At 33.4% G+C, this 20,484-nt stretch overlaps 2 protein-coding genes across 2 annotated transcripts in view; one reads left to right on the forward strand and one right to left on the reverse strand.

Moving 5' to 3' along the window:
* Positions 1-5,825: 5,825 nt before the first annotated feature.
* LOC148274261 (divergent protein kinase domain 2A) lies at positions 5,826-15,157 on the reverse strand. Its single transcript, XM_088237375.1, has 4 exons — positions 13,888-15,157; positions 11,771-11,961; positions 8,525-8,819; positions 5,826-6,300 (listed from the first exon to the last, which is right to left on the reverse strand). The coding sequence occupies exons 1-4, from the start codon at positions 14,476-14,478 to the stop codon at positions 6,145-6,147; spliced, it is 1,233 nt and encodes a 410-aa protein (XP_088093501.1). The 5' UTR covers positions 14,479-15,157; the 3' UTR covers positions 5,826-6,144.
* Positions 15,158-16,307: 1,150 nt separating this feature from the next.
* LOC148274262 (DGAT1/2-independent enzyme synthesizing storage lipids-like) overlaps positions 16,308-20,484 on the forward strand; it is a gene marked incomplete at its 3' end in the record, with an annotated part of 68,034 nt that continues 63,857 nt past the window's right edge. Inside the window, exon 1 of the mRNA XM_088237376.1 lies at positions 16,308-16,694. Coding sequence (XP_088093502.1) covers positions 16,640-16,694 — 55 coding nt within the window. The remainder of the gene's footprint in view (positions 16,695-20,484) is intronic.

Consider the following 20,484-nt stretch of genomic DNA (forward strand, 5'->3'; position numbering starts at 1 on the left):
TGATGATTAATGTCCCGATTACCGAGCAACGGTTTCACGACCTATGAGTATCCTTTAATTTGCTAAAAAGATACTTTGTGTGGCAACGTCGCATTTAAACGGTCTAGGCTCACGTCTGACAACATGACAACGTCTACTGCTAGCTTTCGTGTGTTGTTTATTGTATTCGTTCATTACTTTGGGAGTCGCACGTGTTTTTTAAAAACTGCATTATAATGGAGAATAAGCGCGAAGGGATGTAAACTTTAGTACCGAGGAATGCGAAGTACTAATAAATTTAGTTTTGCGCCACAAAAATGTGATTGAAAATAAAAATAGCGACAATATTTTGTGGAAAGAAAAAATTTCCGCGTGGAAATCAAAAGAAGCGGAGTTTAACGCGTGCTCCAAATCCAACCACTTTCGGTCTTACAGAAAATCGTCCACAAGCTCTATCAGTTCCATAATTTATAAAAACACACACTTTCCAAACTAACAAATCGAAACACAAATCCTCTTTGCCGGCTGTCAAATTGTTTTGCCGCCATTTTTTCTCTAGGTTATGATTAGCAGTTAATCATAGGGAAGAGCTTTGAGTAGTTTACTCAGGGACTTACTCGCCGAATAGCGCTACTTAGCGGTGGTAAAACAGATTATTTGTTTTACTCGACGAGTAGTTCTAATCAAGACTTTACTCAGAGGTGGTGAAATAGGCCCTAAATGTGATTATAAGAGATTCGATGAATCCTATATATAGAGAAAACAATAACACCCTTCTGAAATATTTGTAGGTTTCGGAATAGTGATACCATGGCACTTGATCTGCACGAAGGAAACGTTTTTAATCGGGAATAAAAATATATGTTGAATTTTAAATGTGATTATGAGAGATTCAATTATTCCTATATATAGAGAAAACAATAACACCCTTCTGAAATATTTGTAGGTTTCGGAATAGTGATACCATGGCACTTGATCTGCACGAAGGAAACGTTTTTAATCGGGAATAAAAATATATGTTGAATTTCAAATGTGATTATGAGAGATTCAATTATTCCTATATATAGAGAAAACAATAACACCCTTCTGAAATATTTGTAGGTTTCGGAATAGTGATACCATGGCACTTGTGATCTGCACGAAGGAAACGTTTTTGATCCGGAATAAAAATATATGTTGAATTTCAAATGTGATTATGAGAGATTCAATGATTCCTATATATAAAGAAAACAAAAATACCCTTCTGAAATATTTGTAGGTTTCGGAATAGTGATACAATGGCACTTGATCTGCACGAAGGAAACGTTTTTAATCGGGAATAAAAATAATATGTTGAATTTTAAATGTGATTATAAGAGATTCGATGAATCCTATATATAAAGAAAACAATAACACCCTTCTGAAATATTTGTAAGTTTCGGAATAGTGATACCACGGCACTTGATCTGCACGAAGGAAACGTTTTTAATCCGGAATAAAAATATATGTTGAATTTCAAATGTGATTATGAGAGATTCAATGATTCCTATATATAAAGAAAACAAAAATACCCTTCTGAAATATTTGTAGGTTTCGGAATAGTGATACCATGGCACTTGATCTGCACGAAGGAAACGTTTTTAATCGGGAATAAAAATATATATTGAATTTTAAATGTGATTATGAGAGATTCAATTATTCCTATGTACAAAGAAAACAATAACACCCTTCTGAAATATTTGTAGGTTTCGGAATAGTGATACCATGGCACTTGATCTGCACGAAGGAAACGTTTTTAATTGGGAATAAAAATAATATGTTGAATTTTAGATGTGATTATGAGAGATTCAATTATTCCTATATATAAAGAAAACAATAACACCCTTCTGAAATATTCGTAGATTTCGGAATGGTGATACCATGGCACTTGATCTGCACGAAGGAAACGTTTTTAATCGGGAATAAAATAATATGTTGAACACTGCACAATAATCTAGTAAGATAAAGGACGAAAGTTTTAGAAACAAAAAGAATGTCATCTCAGTGACGACAGTATAAATAAGGAAATCGCAGCCGGCTTAGTCGGAATAGCAAATGCCTTAAAAAAAATGACGGTATAGAAAAACCGACGAACAGTCATGTTGCCGATAACAATCCGTTCAATTGGCTTTAACACCTGTATGACTCTTTGCACTTTTTATAAATATCCAACCCACGTTTATTTTTCATTTTGGAATTTTAAATAATCTTTCGCTAAATAATAATTGTTTTATTAATCTAGTATATTTCTATACATAATAATATGCCGGGACAGGAATTCTCGTTAAGCTTTTTAAAGCGTCGTCAAGATAAGATATCGTATGGAAATGCCCAAAACATTAAGAGATCAAGAGCTGAGCTGAGCCCTGATATTGTCGGAGAATATTTCAAAAATTTTGGAAGACACATTAAAAGACGTCCCTGCAACAAATGTTTTAAATTATGATGAAACAAACTCGTCAGATGACCCCGGTAAGAAACTCGTGATTGCCAAAGGGGGAACTAAATATCCCGAAAGGGTCATGAATCACAGCAAGACATCAACTTCACTGATGATATGCGGAGCGGCTTCAGGTAATGCTTTACCCCCCCTGCGTAGTCTACAAGGCTATAAAACCTATATGATACCTGGACAGAAAACGGACCAAAAGGGTGCCGCTATAATAAAACAAAAAGTGGGTGGTTTGACGTAAGCTGTTTTGAAGACTGGGCGAAGACAATTTAGTTTCCTTTTTGCAAAACTTTGTCTGGCAAAAAAATTGCAATTGGTGACAATCTTTCATTTATTTATTTATTTATTGTGGATAACTTATATAGCGCCATTTTCGTAATAAAATACCTCAAGGGCGCTTTACATTATGATTCTATTGTTAAGTTAATTTAATTGAAGCTTTTAAATTTGTAATTTAATTAAAATAATTTATTTTGTTGTCACGTGCTACGGATTTATTCAAATGATTTAGAGAACAAGTGGGTTTTAAGTTTTTTCCGAAACATCACTTCACTTTCACAGCCTCGCACCTCTGCTGGGAGAGCATTCCATGCCATAGGGCCTGCGACCGCAAATGCGCGCTCACCAAATTGCGCTCGATCCATTTATCATTAGACATTATGAAGATGGGGAAGGATTTAAATGTCCACTTCGTTTTCATGTCAGCAAATACAACGCACTTAACGCAGCCGTTAGACGTAGCTTTTTTAGACTAATGAAAAAGGCTTAGAGGGAAATCCTCTCTGAATGGAAAAGGGGAAGGTAGCATATCCGAGGCTATCTTTCCCAGACTGTTGGGAAATCTTACGAAGGAGCTGGATCCAAATTTGAAACAAAATGTTATCTCGGGGTTCAATGAAGCGGGAATAATTCCATTTAACCCACAACCGGTTTTAAACCGCATGCCAGGAGGAAAGCAAGATCTTAGATATAAGGAAATTATATATTTCCAGAATAATAATGTTTGTGAAAGCAAATTATTCTACTAAATCCCAAAAGGAACACTCCCACACTACCAGAACTCAAACTAGAGGATGGGTCATGGGGTCTATCACAAACTCTGAATTCGGACAAAGAAATTTCAGGTTTCTGGGCCTCAAAATATTCAATATGTTACCCAAACGTTGCAAAACCATGACCTGGATTCCATTTAATAAATTTGTAAAAAATTGGTTTGAAAAAGTCAAGAAAAATCGGAAAATTTACTCAAAATACATTCTTAAATAATAAATGATATAAATTAATATTGTATAACTGTTGTAACGTTGTAAAAAACAAGTCCAACGTACCCCGTTTTGAAAGCATTTTAGTACTGGATTATAATTCTAAGTTGCCTGATTTAGCGCCATCTGACGGCCGCGGTAGTAACTCATCCATACGATATCCGTGCATTAGAAGTAGATTTCTTTCCATTTGAAAACTCGAGACGAACGGTCCAATTGTCGCGCAAAGACTCAAAGAGAGGCGATCGCACATTTAAAAAATGTAGTCCTTCAAGAAAGGGAACGTTCAACGTAACGTAAGCCTATTTGTTTTAAATTTATTACCGAAATTCTTGTAGAGAGAGATATCATATTCTAATGAGATTGTATTTTATATAGGTTCCCTTTTTCTCTACCTTTTTCTATCTTTTTCCATTTTTTCACCTTATTCTATTTTATTTACTCCACCTTTTATCTACTTTGTCCGATGATAAAGATTTTACAATGTAGTATATTTACTCCATGATTCGAATGGATCACTAATTATTACAAAATCATCCACTGAGCCAACCACGAATAAAAATACATCAACCGAAGACATCGTAAATCGAGTTCCATCTGCGGATTTTATTTTGTAAAATCAACAATATTTCATATCATCTCGAGAAGAAAACAATCAAGAATCTATTTCACTTGTCATTATTATTGTTACGAATATTTATTTCTTAGATAAATGTATTGTCAACCACTTACTCATATTAGCTAGGCAGAATTCTGAATTTTTATATTAACTAATCTTGGTACATTTGTAGAGAATTGCTTCTTTTATTAAAATTTTGTATTTCACTAACGAGTTGTTTATTTAATAAAATCCAGATCTTTCAGTCATATTTGTTCCATTTTACAGTAAGGTATTTATGTGAATGGTAAGTTGTTTGTAGGTACTTTATTTGGTTATCTGCATTATTCTTTTTAATTTAAAAAATTTGCTTATTGATTTTTGATAACCTACCTCTATAATGCGCCCACCTGGGACCAAATAATTTATTTCAACCTACACTGACCGTTACACTGTATAGTAAATTAACTAGTAGGTAGTAATGTTATTGTTTATTTTTGCATAAAAATGTCTGCCTTAAAACAGGTTGTACCTAGTTAGGCAGACTAGACATGATCGAGAAAAATCTGTTACCTAAGTGTGTATGTAGTAGATAAAGTAATTGTTATTTTTGTTAATAAACTATTATTATTATTAAACAACAGTGTGGACAATGGCATAATCTCCGAATCAGTAATAAAAGTTTTAAAATCTTACAGATATGGAAACGAAGTGGAAACTATGAAAAAAAAAAAAAACAAAATTGAACCAGGGATAGCGCTTGCAATTTGTTACGAGAAGAAGCCACCTCCGCCGCGCAAATTCAACCACCAATGCCGACTTCCTCCCAAGAAATGCTACGAAAATCTTAAATTGATTCTGCGAAGCAGTCAGGATTTGTAAAAAAGACATTCTGTAAAATGTGTCACGGTAGACTTCCATATTCCCTTCTCAAAAAATGTTTCCCTCTCTGTTGAAATAAATTTAAACATGAATAACTCCCTAGGGAGGAAATCCAGCCAGTCTGCAAGCATTTGGACATACTCAAGCATTGTTCAATTAACTGCCTGGTAAAAGAAGAAGTATAAAAATTGGAAAATTGTTTTCAAGCGTTGTCTAGTGGGTGATTTGGTTCAGCCGGATGAATCTCACCCGCGTGATGAAGGTTTCAGCTCCTTTACTTCACAAAAGTCAACAGATGGAAGAGTGGAGGAAATGTGGATGTTCAAACATGGGCAGAATGGTGAATGTTACACAGTGTGTAAAGTGGCCACTTAAACCAGCCAATGACAGGTCATAAGCCCTGTAAATGCCTAGACTTCCATATTCCCTTCTCAAAAATGTTTTCCCTCTATGTTGAAATAAATTTTAATATATATTTTGTTCATATTTGGTTTTGTCTCTTGTTTGTACTGGACTGATCTGCTCAGTGGATGGAAAGCTAGGCTGGCTGCTTTGCCCCGAACATTTTCTTCACAACTTGTTTGGATGTTTATTGTACAGAGTCCTTGAGGTGATTTTCACAAAAACAGCACTATTAAAATAATCCAGAATGATAATAATAGTCAGTCATTTTATAATCATTTTACAAAATCCTTAAAAAAAAATTCGCTTTAAATCCATTGATTGAAAGCGTATATAAATTATAAAAACATGAAAAAGACCTATAAAAATGGCGATTTTTTTAAATCTGGGTCTATCATGACCCACTATCACCATGCAATTTTTTTTACCCATCGGGGTTAAGGATATAAGATCAGTCAATATTATTATTCCTACAAAATAGTTTTAAAAAATATTTTTTATACAAAGTTACCGATGGCGCTTGAAATCATGAGGAACAGCTCATCGATCAGTCACAAGGCGTCCGGAGAATTTTCCGGTCGAATGAGCGCAAACATTTTCAAGATCTCAATTAATTCTTGTTTAAGTGCGGCTGCAGCGGTGAATCTGTCCGCATCTTGTTTAGGAGAGACACAATCTGATAGTTTCTGCGGTAAACTTGGAAACCTCTGAAAATAATAAACATTTGTTAATTTTAGTGACCGACCGAAATGACATTTTCGTCTAAAACTGAAACATTTAAATAAGTTAAAATCCACTTCAAAATGCCCAAAATTAGGAGTTTATGTTGTTAAACCTTAAGAGCTCATTAAAATAAGTGTTAAATAAAATTTGATAAGTAGAGATCATTCAAACGTACCCAAAAATTAAAGTACCGGCCAGTAAAAAAAAATATATTTTATTTTGTGGCAAACAACGTCTTGAACATTTTTTACTAAGACGGCAAAAGTCTACGACTAACTAATCAAAACTTATTTAATGTTAAAAAAACGTGTAAATCATGAAATCATCTATTAAACTTCTTAGATTTTCACGGCCGTTAAGATGCACAATAAGTTTTTCTGGGTTATTATGCCGTGTGTCGTTCGTACTCTCTACCGACGTTTCGGATCGCGTTACAGCGTCCATCATCAGGGTTGATGTTATTTGTGTATGAATATGTGTTACGTTAGGTACTTAGAATTTTTACCGTGTCGTAGTCGTTTTTGTGTGATGTTAATACTGTTTTCGGCACGTCGGCAAAAATAAGAGATTTTCTTAAATCAGCAAAGGACCGGGATCCTCTCGAAACCGACGGCATTTACAAACTGGATTGTAAAAACTGCCCTAAGGTTTACATCGGGCAGACTGCCAGAAATATAACAAAGAGAGTAAAGGAGCACATGAGTGCATGCAGGCTCGGCTACCCCGAAAAATCAGCCTTGGCCGAGCACCACATAGAAACGGGGCATAAGTTTTCCTTTGAACCGATAATCTTAGGGAGGCCAAAGAACCACCAAACACGACTAGTAATAGAAGCAATTGAGATTTACAAACATCCCGACAACATAAACAGAGATGATGGAATGCGATTAAAAACATCCTGGTACCCAGTCATAAAGAAATCGCATAAAGATTGCAATGTAACACAGATTTGTGATACGGTATAGATCCTAAGTACATAATGGTACACATTAATCTAAACGACTACGACACGGTACAAGTCCCAAATACATAACATCACACAAAAACGACTACGACACGGTAAAAATTCTAAGTACCTAACGTAACACATATTCATACACAAATAACATCAACCCTGATGATGGACGCTGTAACGCGATCCGAAACGTCGGTAGAGAGTACGAACGACACACTGCATAATAACCCAGAAAAACTTATTGTGCATGAAATCATCTATCTATATATACTAGTTGAATAATCAAGACAAACAACGATAACATATCTCCCAAATAAATATGTTACTACCTGTCTGTTCACGTTCATACAAAAGGGTCGTTGCATTAGTAGTAATATTAGTAGGATTAGTGGAATATAATACTTAAAAAATATTTAGTCGAACTCGGTTATAACGATCACGGAAAAAGTGAGATCTCGGATGTAATGAGGAAACATTAGTTGACATTTTAGTTCATGGTTTTCTCCATACAATTATTCACTGTTATAACGAGCTACTTCTCGGACATACCAAACAAAAATATTGTCAAAAATTACACAAAAAATCTTCAATTGTTAAAAACATCATTCTCGAAGTAAGAACCTAAGTAATAAAATCCAAACAGTCGGCTAACGTAAAGGATAAATACTGTCGGGCGTTGGGACCGGATTTTGTTTATGATAGCTATGTAAGTGTCTAAGTACCTAATTTGATTTTTCACTAACAATATTGAAAAATGAACACACATGGTTTTTTTAAAATCCAAGCTTTGTGAACTTAGTAAGTGCCGGTTCGGCATATTGTTACAATTTACAGCTGTTTTTGTAGTTTATGAATGACATGCTTGTTTCGGGGGATTTTAAGGAGTTTTTTTTAGATTTTTCAATGTTCTATGCTTATACACAATAAACATTACAAGTGGGTGATGTCAAATGAGTTCTAGACCAGATCAGTTAAAACCTATATTTTAACAGGGGACAGAGAACATAAATACTTATTTGATCTAATCTCCAAAATATGTTAAGAATAGTATAAAAACTGTAAATGTTGTAAACAATTCACCAGTCTTGAAGACGCCTACTTAGGCGAAAGCGATCGTTGGTCAAAATAATAAAAAGTAAAACTAAACCAAGAAGTTTCATTGATAAGTTTATTTATAATTTTATCATAACCATTAACTATGGAGTTTTATCAAGAAATATAAAAAAAAAACATCAATATTATATTTAAAGTACCTGAGTCACAAAGTCCGGCACAGAGTCCAATACTTCTTCCTCGAGTAGCTTGCACATACTGTAAACGTTGTGGTCGCTCAAGTGGTGATCGCAAACATCTCTGGCCGAGAAGGCAAAGCACCCTTCACATTCGATAACTTGGCTCGTGTGGTTGGCCTTCCAAGTGTCGGCGACAGCTTGAGACTGGGTGTCTACGACGATGACGTGCTCCATGTCTACGAACATGGGATCGTTGGCGTATAAACCCTCGTCCTTCAATACAATATTGTCGGAACTGATGTCGGATAAATAAAACCTAAAAAAAAAATCTTATTTAACCTTTTGACATTCATATAAGTCATTAAAGTTTCTTGATAGATTTTTATCTTCTTAATTTGTTGCAATGGAGAGGTAAAAAAGTCACTCACACACTTTAGAAGGAACATTGTTCAAAACTAAAACTGTATGCTTTAAATATTCATATATGTTTGTGTACCATATATATAATATATGGTACACAATATAATTTTTTCTGTTTTTTATGTGTATTATTATTATCTTATCTCTTTCTGAAATGAATTTATCAAATATTTTTGTGTACCATATATTATTTTATTTTATTTGGGATTTTTACAACTATTACATAAACAAAATAAGTAGAAAAATCTTAACAATGCTAAAGCCAATTAAAAAAATTCACTGTAAATATAATGACACATAATATATACGAAAAGAAGTTTAGTAATTGTATTTGTGTGACGTTTGTATTCATGTGTATGTGAATGTGTGTATGCGTGAATGAATGAGGGAGAGGATACATGTGCGTGTGGGAATGAATGAGGGAGAGGGTGCGTGTGTGTGGGTGTGGATGCATAAGTATAAAAAATAATTATTTAAAGCTTGTAATTGTTTTAAAAATGGTACAATAAAGAGCTTAGTAAAATGTTAGAAACCTTTTTGTTAAAATTCAAATCAAGAAATGATATAAATTGTATTTTTTTTAAAAGTATGTAAAATTTCAAAACCGTATTCTGAAAAAAAAAAGCATTTTATTTTTAAATTTAACTGATACACATCGAATGAATAATGTGCGACGAGTATTATATTATTATCTTATACAGGTGTATATTAAACCCTGTCACATCCGAAACCACGATGATCAGTGTGAGCAAGAAGACATATTGGAGCATTAAATTATTTTTTTAGAACAAATAAAATTTTAAAAATTAAAATATCAAAAAAAGCAAATGATTGCATACTTCTGCAGGGGAGAAGCGGGGGGGGGGGGATGGAGGAGTCTGATACTGCGCCGCGCTCCCCTCACTTCTTCCCTACAGAAGTAAGCAACCATTTGTTTTTTAATATTTTACTTTTAAAAATTTTCTTGGTTCTGAATATTTTTTTTAATATGCTAATATGTCTTCTTGCCCATACTGATCGTTGTGGTTTCGGATGTGACAGGGTTTAAAGAACCCCTATATATACTTACTGTAAACTAATTTTTATTATTTGTTTTTAACATTAATTTATTGATACCATTTTTTTTGCTTAAATTCTTTACAAGTTATTTACAATTTGCTTTTCAATTCTAACATTTTTCTTATATCCATATTTTTCTTTTTTACTATGCAAAGTTTCACCTTTTATTTTATATATTTATACAGCATGCTTTTTTATGTCTTCATGTATACAAAAAAAAAAGTGTTTTTTATTTTTTAAATTATTACTTGCTATGTTTGTACTTAACTGTATAATTTTTGTAAATGCCCCTGGGCGTATTGTAAAATTAAATAAAAATGAATAAATAAAAATTTAGAAAAACAAAAAACTTTAATTAGGTATGCTAGGAATTAATATTAACATAATACAACAGAGATGAAGAACATTTTAGAGAAGGGAATAAGAAGTCTAAGCATCCACAGGGCTTATGACCTGCCATTGGCTGGTTTAAATGGCCACTTTACACACTGTGTAACATTCACCATCCTGCCCATATTTGAACATCTATATTCCTTCAATTCGTCCATATCTGTTGACGTTTGTGAAGTTAAAGAGCTGAAACCTTTATTGTTGGTGGTGAGATTTATATGATTGAATTATTTCACTCACATACTAGGCAATGCCTGAAAATATTTTTCAATTTATATACTTCTAGGATCAGGTGGATTTATTAACAATGTTTTGAGTTTGTCCAAATTTTTGTAGACAAGGACAAGATTCAACTCCCTAGGGGGCTGTTAATATTAACATAATACAACTGAGATGAAGAACATTTTAGAGAGGGGAATAAAAACTTACTACTATGCTCTATTTTTTGTAAATTTATTGATATCATTCTAACTTTGCTAGAATTCCACTCGTCCATGCGCTTTGTAGCTGCACGATGATTGGTTATCTGGCTTTCATATACCAACTTTAAAATACCTAAATTTTATAAATGGGGTCTAGAATTCCAATCGTCTATGCGCTTAGTAGCTGCAAGACGAGTTGTAATCTTACTCCTTTTTATTAATCATATTATTTTTATTTTTTTAGTATCATTAATACACTAAATTTATTTGTCAATTTTTAAAATGTGTAAATAGGGGCTAAATTTCTAACTGTCTATGCGCTCTGTAGCTGCAAGACGTCCTGTAATCTAGCTCCTATCTGTTATAATTTTTTATTGATCTTAATTGAAAACGAGGAACTAGAATTGCAACCGTCCATGCGCTCTGAAGCTGCAAGACGTACTGGGATATTTATTAATTGTACAGCGCCCTTGAGGTGATTTTCACAAAAATGGCGCTATATAAATTACCCAACCAACTATATATATATATAATAAGAAGTCTAGGCATTCACAGGGCTTATAGCCTGTCAATAGCTGGTTAAAGTGGCCGCCTTACACACTGTGTGACATTCACAACACAGGGTGAAATAATTAAATTATATGAATCTCACCCACAACAATAAAGGTTTCAGCTCTTTAACTATACAAACGTCAACAAATGGAAGAAATGAAGGAATATAGATGTTCAAATATGGGCAGAATGTTACACAGTGTGTAAAGTGGCCATCCAATGACAGGCCACAAGCCCTGTAGATGCCTAGACTTCTATTTTACCTTCTCTTAAATGTTCTTCAGCTCTGTTGTATTATGTTAATATTAACAGCCCCCTGGGGGTTGAATCCAGTACTTGTCTACAAAAATTTGGACAAACATAAAACATTGTCGATGGGAATTAAAATATTGCATGAAAGCGACATGAACAGTAAATTTTGTACCTGAAGCGGGTGTGATTAAATGTAAAAATATTGGCCATGTTGATTAGTTTAATGGCGATTTCAGCTCTGTATAGCCACGGTCTGGACAGGTACGAGCTCAGCATCCTCCCTCCGTATTGCTGCAGAGTTGCTCTGCCGCAGGCTCCGTAGTAGGTGGGAACCGGCCACAGTGGACTATCACTATTCAAGTACTGGAAGAAAGGGGATATTTTACTCTTCATAGTACAATTTGACAGATTATCTTATATCGGTGGTTAGCAGTGAAAACGTACATAGTCAAAATTGGTTATTAAGAGGAAGATAGAACTGACTGAATTTGCTCATTATAAGCATTACTCGTATCAGAGAAAGATTCTTAACCGTTCCCTTACTGTCCTAAAAACACCCGCGCGTTACGGTGCTGTGTAGTCACTACACATTTAAAAGGTAAGAGATTTAAAAAGGGAAAAATGGAATAATTATAGGGAATGGCTTTAATTTTTTTTTATTTAATTTTACAATACGCCCAAGGGGCATTTACAAAAAATATACAGGTAAGTACAAACAAAGTGCGTAAAAATTTAAAAGATAAACAATGCTTTTTTGTATACATTTAGAAACAATAAGAAGCATACTGCCATGCAAAAAATAAAAAGTGAAACTTTACATAGTAAAAAAGAAAAAAAAAATTAAATGGATATAAGAAAAGTAATTGAATTAAAAGGCAAATTGTAAATAACTTGTAAAGAATTCAAACAAAAAAATAAATACATTTTCATATACTTATAAGTATAAAAAAATGGTATCAACAAATTATTTTTAAAAACAAATGATGAAAATTAGTTAACAGTAAGTATATATGTGAAAATAATATAATATACGGTACACAAAAATATTTGATAAATAATTATCAGAAAGAGATAAGATAATAATAATACACATCAAAAAAAACAGAGAAAGAATTATGTATGAATTATGTAAGTATGAAAAAGAAAGTTTTATTACGACATTAGTAATTAGTTTCAAACAGTGCATTTAAGAACGATTTAAAATGGATAATTGTCGTATTAAAAATGTCTATTTCACAAGTAAATTTGTTGGCTAAGGGATGTAAACGCGGAATCGTAGAGTGTCGTGCATAGTTAGTAGCTACGTATGTACTCGTAGTTGCAAACAACTCCGTACTTCTAGTGACTCGATTAGGTATTTTGAAGTTAATGAGATTCAGGAGTTCACAACAATCGAGCTCTGAATTTAAAATTTAAAATAAAAATTAATTATCCATAATTTAATTCAAAGATGATAATATTTCAAATCAAACTGCTGAAAACATGAAAAAACCATTGGGTATCGCTAATCGCTATCGCTCGGGCGAAACGTCCACCCGCGCCAACTTCTCGAGAGATACTGAGTAGCTAATACTAGTACTGGACTACTGGACATGTGGTGGATGTGTAATGCCAGGTGTTATTGGTATACTGGGAGTATAATTTATCCACGTTATCTGATAAAATGCCTTTTTTGTGCCTAATAAGTACTTATTATTTAATAACAAATTATTTCAGTCGATACGTAAATGTGTAATGGAGGAATACTGAAAATCTAAACCCAATATTTATTATATTTATAAAGATATTATAGTTATTAGACGCAATTTGTACTAGCTACACATCACCGCACACCGGGGAGGGGGGGTTAAAATCCAACAATGACTCTCAACAAAAGAACGGATAAAAGGATCTATGGTGCGAAAGTTGATGGATGCAGAAAATGAGGAAGGCCGAGAAAGACATGGCACGATCAAGGCCATCAAATACTTGAAGATGGACATGTCAAAAGTAGGAATAATCGGCATGCGTGCATGAGAAGATGTATGAATGTAGAGGAAGCGAGGTCTGTATGCAAAGATAGTTATATGGCATTCTATCCTCTCTGCCTACCCCTACGGTGAAACGGCGTGATGGTTTTTTTTATGTGGTATGTTTGTAGGCATTTATTATAATTTTCAATAGTGACAATATGCAATGGCGATTGGATTTAAAAAACCTTCCTCCAGTATAACGAGCCAATTCAGTCAGTCCCATCTTCCTCGTAATAACTAAGTTCAACTGTGATCATGATAATAATGGATTATTTACCTTTAATATTATAGGTTCCGGATTGACATTCAACATGGTCCACACATTTGCTAGCAGGACTTTTTCACCGGAGGTGTCATTACCGAAAAATGGCCGCAAAATTTCGCGAATGCCTTCCGTACTAGGACAGACAGTAAGACGAGTATTTTCCGCGGTGCTCTTCGCCTGATTGACTTCCAACATTCGATAGATATCATCCCAGAGATCGATCTTCGTCAAATCGCCAAAATCGCAACTTTCTTCCGTAGGCCCGAAAAGATTGCAGACTTTCTTGTCCAAGTTCTTGAGCTCGAAATCATGGGCGAGCTTCTTCATGACGGCCTTGCCTCCGTATTTCGGGTGATTTCCTTCGTATACATTCTTTGCGTTCACGTAACTTTGAACAGCCGACGCGAAATCGTCGTCAAATTTGAATTGTCCCGAGTAAAAGTCGGGACAAAGGTCGATTCCGTAGCACGCCGGACATTTTTTATCTTCTACGAGCGAAGCGATGTCGGGCAGTTGGAACCAGAAATAAACGAAATGCGTCGTTAGCCCAATAATCCCGCCGACTAAAATAAGACCCAGCAAAATAACGATTACTTGACACATGGTAGAAGGTTAACGAAAAGTAAATTAACTGCAATGCTAACGGTTTGCCTCGAGAATAGTCATTTGCTCCTCCGTGGCTCCTGCACTATAATGCTTCCGGCAGCTATATTCCACTTTATAACAGTTATAAACATTCATTAGCGAAGATAAAATGATAAAATATTATTATTATCACAAAATCATTACGCAAATACGACGCAACGCTTGAAATAATAGTCTAGTTTCCCTTTAAATTTGGAGCCTATACCGGCAGTATTCATTTGTATATTCTGACAGGATTACACCTTAACTGAACGATGCGCACAAGAGGTAATCGTAAAACTCACTTTTCAGTCTTTTCACTTTTGATCATTTTTCACATTACTCGGTTGAAGAAAACTTTATAAAATAATTGCAATTTCGTCGTTCTTTGGTCCTTGCAGTTTTCTGTTTTCTCACGTTTAGCTCAGTCAGAGATTGCACACGTGTATGAATATTGAGGATATTGAGTATATATATCTTTAATTTAAATTCTTTAGACTGTGATTTTACAATTCTTCGTTACTTGTTGCTTCCGTTGCGAGCAGAGATAATGTAGAACTATTACTAGTTGTTGCGAGTTTTTTTTATATTTGATATTTGAAATATTTGCATGTTTGCAATTTTAAACTCCATAGATTCTAATTTCTGACCAATGACCAACGACCACAGGCAAAATTTTCCAACAGCGTATAAATTTATAGTTCTTGAAGTACTTACTTAGTTGTCGACGACAGCTTTTTTCAACTTGCGGGCACATGCAAGGCAAAAGTTAAAAGTAACGGATGAAAAATTAATATTCACCATAGTAAAGTTGAATAAAAATGTAAAACCAGTCTGCTGAGAGGAACGTGCCGTCAGTAGACAATACCAACTTGCAGAAAGAGACGGGTGCGTCTTATGGTCGATAATCCTGAAATTATGAGGAGCATTTGTTTGTATGTTTTTAATAATTACTTAAGACAGCGTCAACATAGATTGTTTCATATTCCAATATACAGGACCAACCTACTGATGGTTATGACTGTTGGAAGAGCTACAACTATGCTGAACAACATTGCTCTGCATGTTGCTTTGTTCCATGTACCCGAAAAGGTTTTCCGGAGCAGAATTCTCCTACTACTTTGACATGAGTCTCTTTCGTGTATTTTTTTTCTTGTTATAATATGTACGCCTTGAATTTTAGTTCGTTATGTTCATGCTATTTTTCAATGAGTTAATGGAATTGATTTGAAACCGGCAGATATAAAAAAGCCAATAAGTAGTCATTTTCAATTATTTACTAACGACAAATCTATATAATGTTTGACCGCAAAGTGTATGCTTTAATTTTAATAATATTTTTCTATCATTTGTTTTTTATTTCAAAATATTAATAATGGTGAACGTTTAGTTATGTATAAAAAAATGGTTACAAATCATGAAATAAAATGTATGTAGTAGTTTTTTAAATCTGAAGGCAACGAATTTCAAAAACCAAAAACTGTTATTTAAGAACAGTATCACATTTTTTATTTTTATGGGGAAGGCCACGATTTTGCCACACTGCTCTAAATAATGTTTATTAGGAAACAGTTTAGACCGGCGGGAGAGGGCGGGAGTAGGAGGTGGCTGCTGTCGTGTCTTCTTCTTCTGCAGCCTTATTCTCTCCACTGCTGGATAAAGTCCTCTATGAAAATTCCCAATGATTCAAAATGTTTGAAAATCGGTAGAGTTGGCCAAGATGAATGCGGAAAACGCTTATCATAATATTATGGTAACCCTAGCGGCTAGCCTAATATCCCCTTCCAGCTGATTCCTGCATTACCGATAAAATTTGTGGTAAAATTTCCTTCACTACCGACATGACCGACAACTGTCAGATTCTCGTAAAATAACATATCAATATTTGATATTTTTTGTGTACGTTTTATGTCTTGTGAAACGTCATTGGAGGTAAATAAAGTGATGCAAACAACAAAGGATTTATGCAATTTCCTTCATTAGTTCTATAAACAATAAACGAATTTCTCCAACATGATTATCGAGTTCGGAGTATTGTACTTTAATTCATTAATTTGATTTTACGCCTCGGAGAATGCCACCACATCGATCAGTTTTAAGACGTTTGAGCCTCATTTAAAGTTTTTAAATAATTACAACAATGGATAATACAACGTTCGTGCAACAGGCTTCTAATTACTTATTCGACATCATCGGTAAGTAATTCATGTTTATTTCATGCTGTCATTCGCCAAAATGTAGATTTTTGCAAATATTGTATTTGAGTAAAAAAAAGATTTATCATCATGCTCATCATCATCATCATCATCATCATCATCATCATTTTCCTATCCCCAGCCAGCGATGCACAGGGCTCTGTATCGGTGCTCCAATTGCAGCATCCCTCAGTCATTTTTTTCACTTGTAAAATAATTATGATCAGCCTTACTAGGGTTGCCAGTAGGGCTTCCAGTCTCGACACAAAAGACAAGACGAGACTCTGAGACCAAGTCTCGAAATTTCAAGACCTTTTCTTAGACTTCAAGACTATTCTTCTTCTTCTTAGTTTTCTTCGGCTTTTCACTTCCCAAACTGGAATGTTCTAGCCAGTGTCGAGTTTCAGATTTTATCTATTTAAATATTTACACATGTGTTAGTACTATCTACACCAGTGTTTCCCGGCCTTCTTTATGCCATACCCCCTCGTAGTCTTTTCAAAAGTCAGATGCCTCACCTGCATCTTTTTTAAGTAAACAGCATTTAAATTTTCAAATCATATTTTAATATATTTGTAAACATATGAACCCTTAATGAAATGAAATAAAACCTATTCTAATACATATATTATAACTGAATGATTACAAAACACAAATTGAAAATGTAATTAAGTAGAATAAAATAAAAATAAAAACAATAATAAAACACGAGTAACAATTGAAATTGAATACAAACGCACACATATCTTGACGCCTAATTCATGATTAAATTTAGTTACGCTTGCTATAAAGAAATTTGATATCTGAATCTAACTTAGTTCATTTCAGTCTTAGGGCCTCGATATATAGTAGTTATATCCAATTGATTTTGTTTTGTAATGAGTAAATCGCTAATGGCGCTAAAACCACATATATAACTTATTTACAACTTAATACCATTTATAACTACATATTTACATAAAATTTTAAATATATGTTTATTGAGTGGGGACGGGAGAGTTAGAATATGAGTAGGGAATGGGACGTTGATATCGGAGAGGTCGAATAGGAACTCAGGATAACAATCATTTCTGGGGCATCCAAAAAAAACATGATTTAAATATTCCTCCTCATTTGCACTTGACAGAGTCCCGGACATGGATTCTGAACAGGTGAGAACCATTACAATAGTGCCCAATGCGCATTTTGCATATGGAAAATGTATATAATTTGTTTAGAATCACTTTGTTAAACCAAGGCTTTTCTGTTACATTTGGTTTCAATTCGAAAAGATGTCTTTCCTTGGCTCTGGAGGAGGCTACCTAATATTCTTGTCATGTGCGAAGTTGCTTCTCCTTTGTCATAATAAGGAGATCACCTAGGTGATAGAATTAGTCACTGTTGCACAAATAGCCATCTGTTCAAAATCAATGTTGTGGGAAATCCATGGTGTGAATGCGGTCAGGATCACGAGACTCCAGATCACATATTCCTTGGTTGTCCGATAAGAGACAGATACAGTATGTACTCCTACCTTATTTAATATATCATCAATTCATAGTCGCTCAATGGAAATTGCACAGAAAAGTATTATTAAGATCATGCACAAAAAACATAACTATTTCCCAGTAATGCACTATACATAGAGAGTGGACTCCTTAGTTTTAGAAAATTGTATTTATTTTGGTGCCTGAAATATGTTTACATAAATAGAGAATAATTTAGTAATAATTTAAATCGGATTAGCAGTAGATCCGACAGTGTACCGTCAGTTCCAGGATGCAGACTAAGTTTGCACAGAGGCACTTCTTACATGTTGGTACAAGATCCTTCTATCTTCTACCTAAAGATTTACAAAACATTTAATCACTGATACCGTTTAAAGTAGGTTTGAGGTCTTGGATTAGCATGGAAGGAATAGATAGACACATTTAAAAATTTTAAATTTAAATTTATAATGAAATACTGCAAATTAATACTGTTTTTTGTTCTATCAGCATATGTTAATCTTGTTTGTATTTTTTTTCCTTCATGGATAACCATATTTATATGCTATAAACTTTTCAATCATTAAACAAGGAATAGCCCACGCTCAGACGCTGTCTTTTTGGGCATTTTTTCCAAATTATGTTAAGTGTATTTTGTAATTAAAATTCTATGGAAAAATAAACAAAAAAAAAAAATATCACTGCTCTCCATCCTTGATCCTGAAATTATCCATCAGAACGCTCCGTTTTAATTTTCTATTCACTAGTTTTACATAGAGTCCCTGTTATTAAATATGTATATATTAGGTATGCAATAAATTTATAAAATAAAATAAATAAATATAGAATATTCTTGACAGAAAATGAAAATTTTAGGTTTCTTTGACTTTTTTCATTTTTACCATCATTCCCTTTCCGCACCTAATAAATATTCTAGTGTGAAAACATCCTTTTAAATAATAAATGGATTGCTAAAAATACTAGATGGGAAGATGAGGAATATGTTACATATATCAAAATATAATTTTGAGTTCTTGAAAGTCCTTTCTCATTTTATTAATGTAGGTATGTTTTAATTTTTTTTTCATATTTCTTTTGAATTTTTACACAACAATTGATGTGAAAGTATGTACAATTACGTATAAAATAAATAATACACTGACACTCCGGAACGTGCCTGTGGGCCAGTGGAGTGGCTACATCCATAAATAAAAAGGAAATTATATTGAATTTACCTATTGTATAAACATTTTCTTTGTAAACTATGTATTTGTATTCTTTATTGGATTAAATAAATAAAACAAAAAATTATTTCATATCAGCCATGTTGAGGATCGAACCCGAGACCTCTTGAATGGTAGGCAAACGGGCTGACCATTACACCATGAGGCCATTTTTACGCAATTGTATATTTTATTTTATTTACCCTTGGTAGATATCATCCTTCTTAGGACGGAATGCCTAGTAAAAAAAAAAAAGTTGTAAATATGTTATATAATACGTAATGTTTTCAAAATATGAAGTACTTCTAAGTTTTAAATATGGATGTCTAGGCATTTACAGGGCTTATGACCTGTCCTTGGCTGGTTTAAGCGGCCACTTTACACACTGTGTAACATTCATCATTCTGCCTATTGTTAAACATCCACATTTCCTTAACTCTTCCATCTGTGGACTTTTGTGAAGTAAAAGATCTGAAACCTTCCTGCTTGAAATTTGTTTCCCTCTCTGTTGCAACAAATTTAGATCTAATAACTCCGTAGGGAGAAAATCCAGCCTGTCTGCAAACATTTGGACGTACTCAAACATTGTTTAATTTTTTTAAATACACACATTATTACATTATTAATACATTGTAAAAAGAAAACAAAGTATTACAACATATTTTGTCCCGATAAACTATTAAATAATAGTTTGTCATCGGGTACTCAGACATTAGTTTTAATTAATAATCAAATAAAAGAGTACATACATAATACTGTATACATATAAAATAATAAACATATGTTCCTTTGTTTTTGATACTTTGAAAGATTAAGAAGAAAGAAAAAAAAACTCAACAAAACCAGATAAAGTGGTTTAAAAAATATTTTTTCAAAAGTAAGAAAATAGAGAAAAATTATACAATCAGAATTAAAGAATAGCCATTTACTTGAATATATTTTTAACATAGTAAAAAATGTATGTACATATATAAATAAAGTGTGCTCATAAATGTAATCAAAACAAGATAAAAAATAAAACAAAGTAAATCGAAAATTTAATTCATATCTACTGAAAAAAAAAAAAAATAAGAGTACCTATTAAAATTAAGATCGAAAAAA

Source organism: Micrasema longulum, unplaced genomic scaffold (genome assembly GCF_059751315.1).
Source record: "Micrasema longulum isolate JH-2025_06_02 unplaced genomic scaffold, ASM5975131v1 h1tg001711l, whole genome shotgun sequence".
Lineage (NCBI taxonomy): Eukaryota > Metazoa > Arthropoda > Insecta > Trichoptera > Brachycentridae > Micrasema > Micrasema longulum.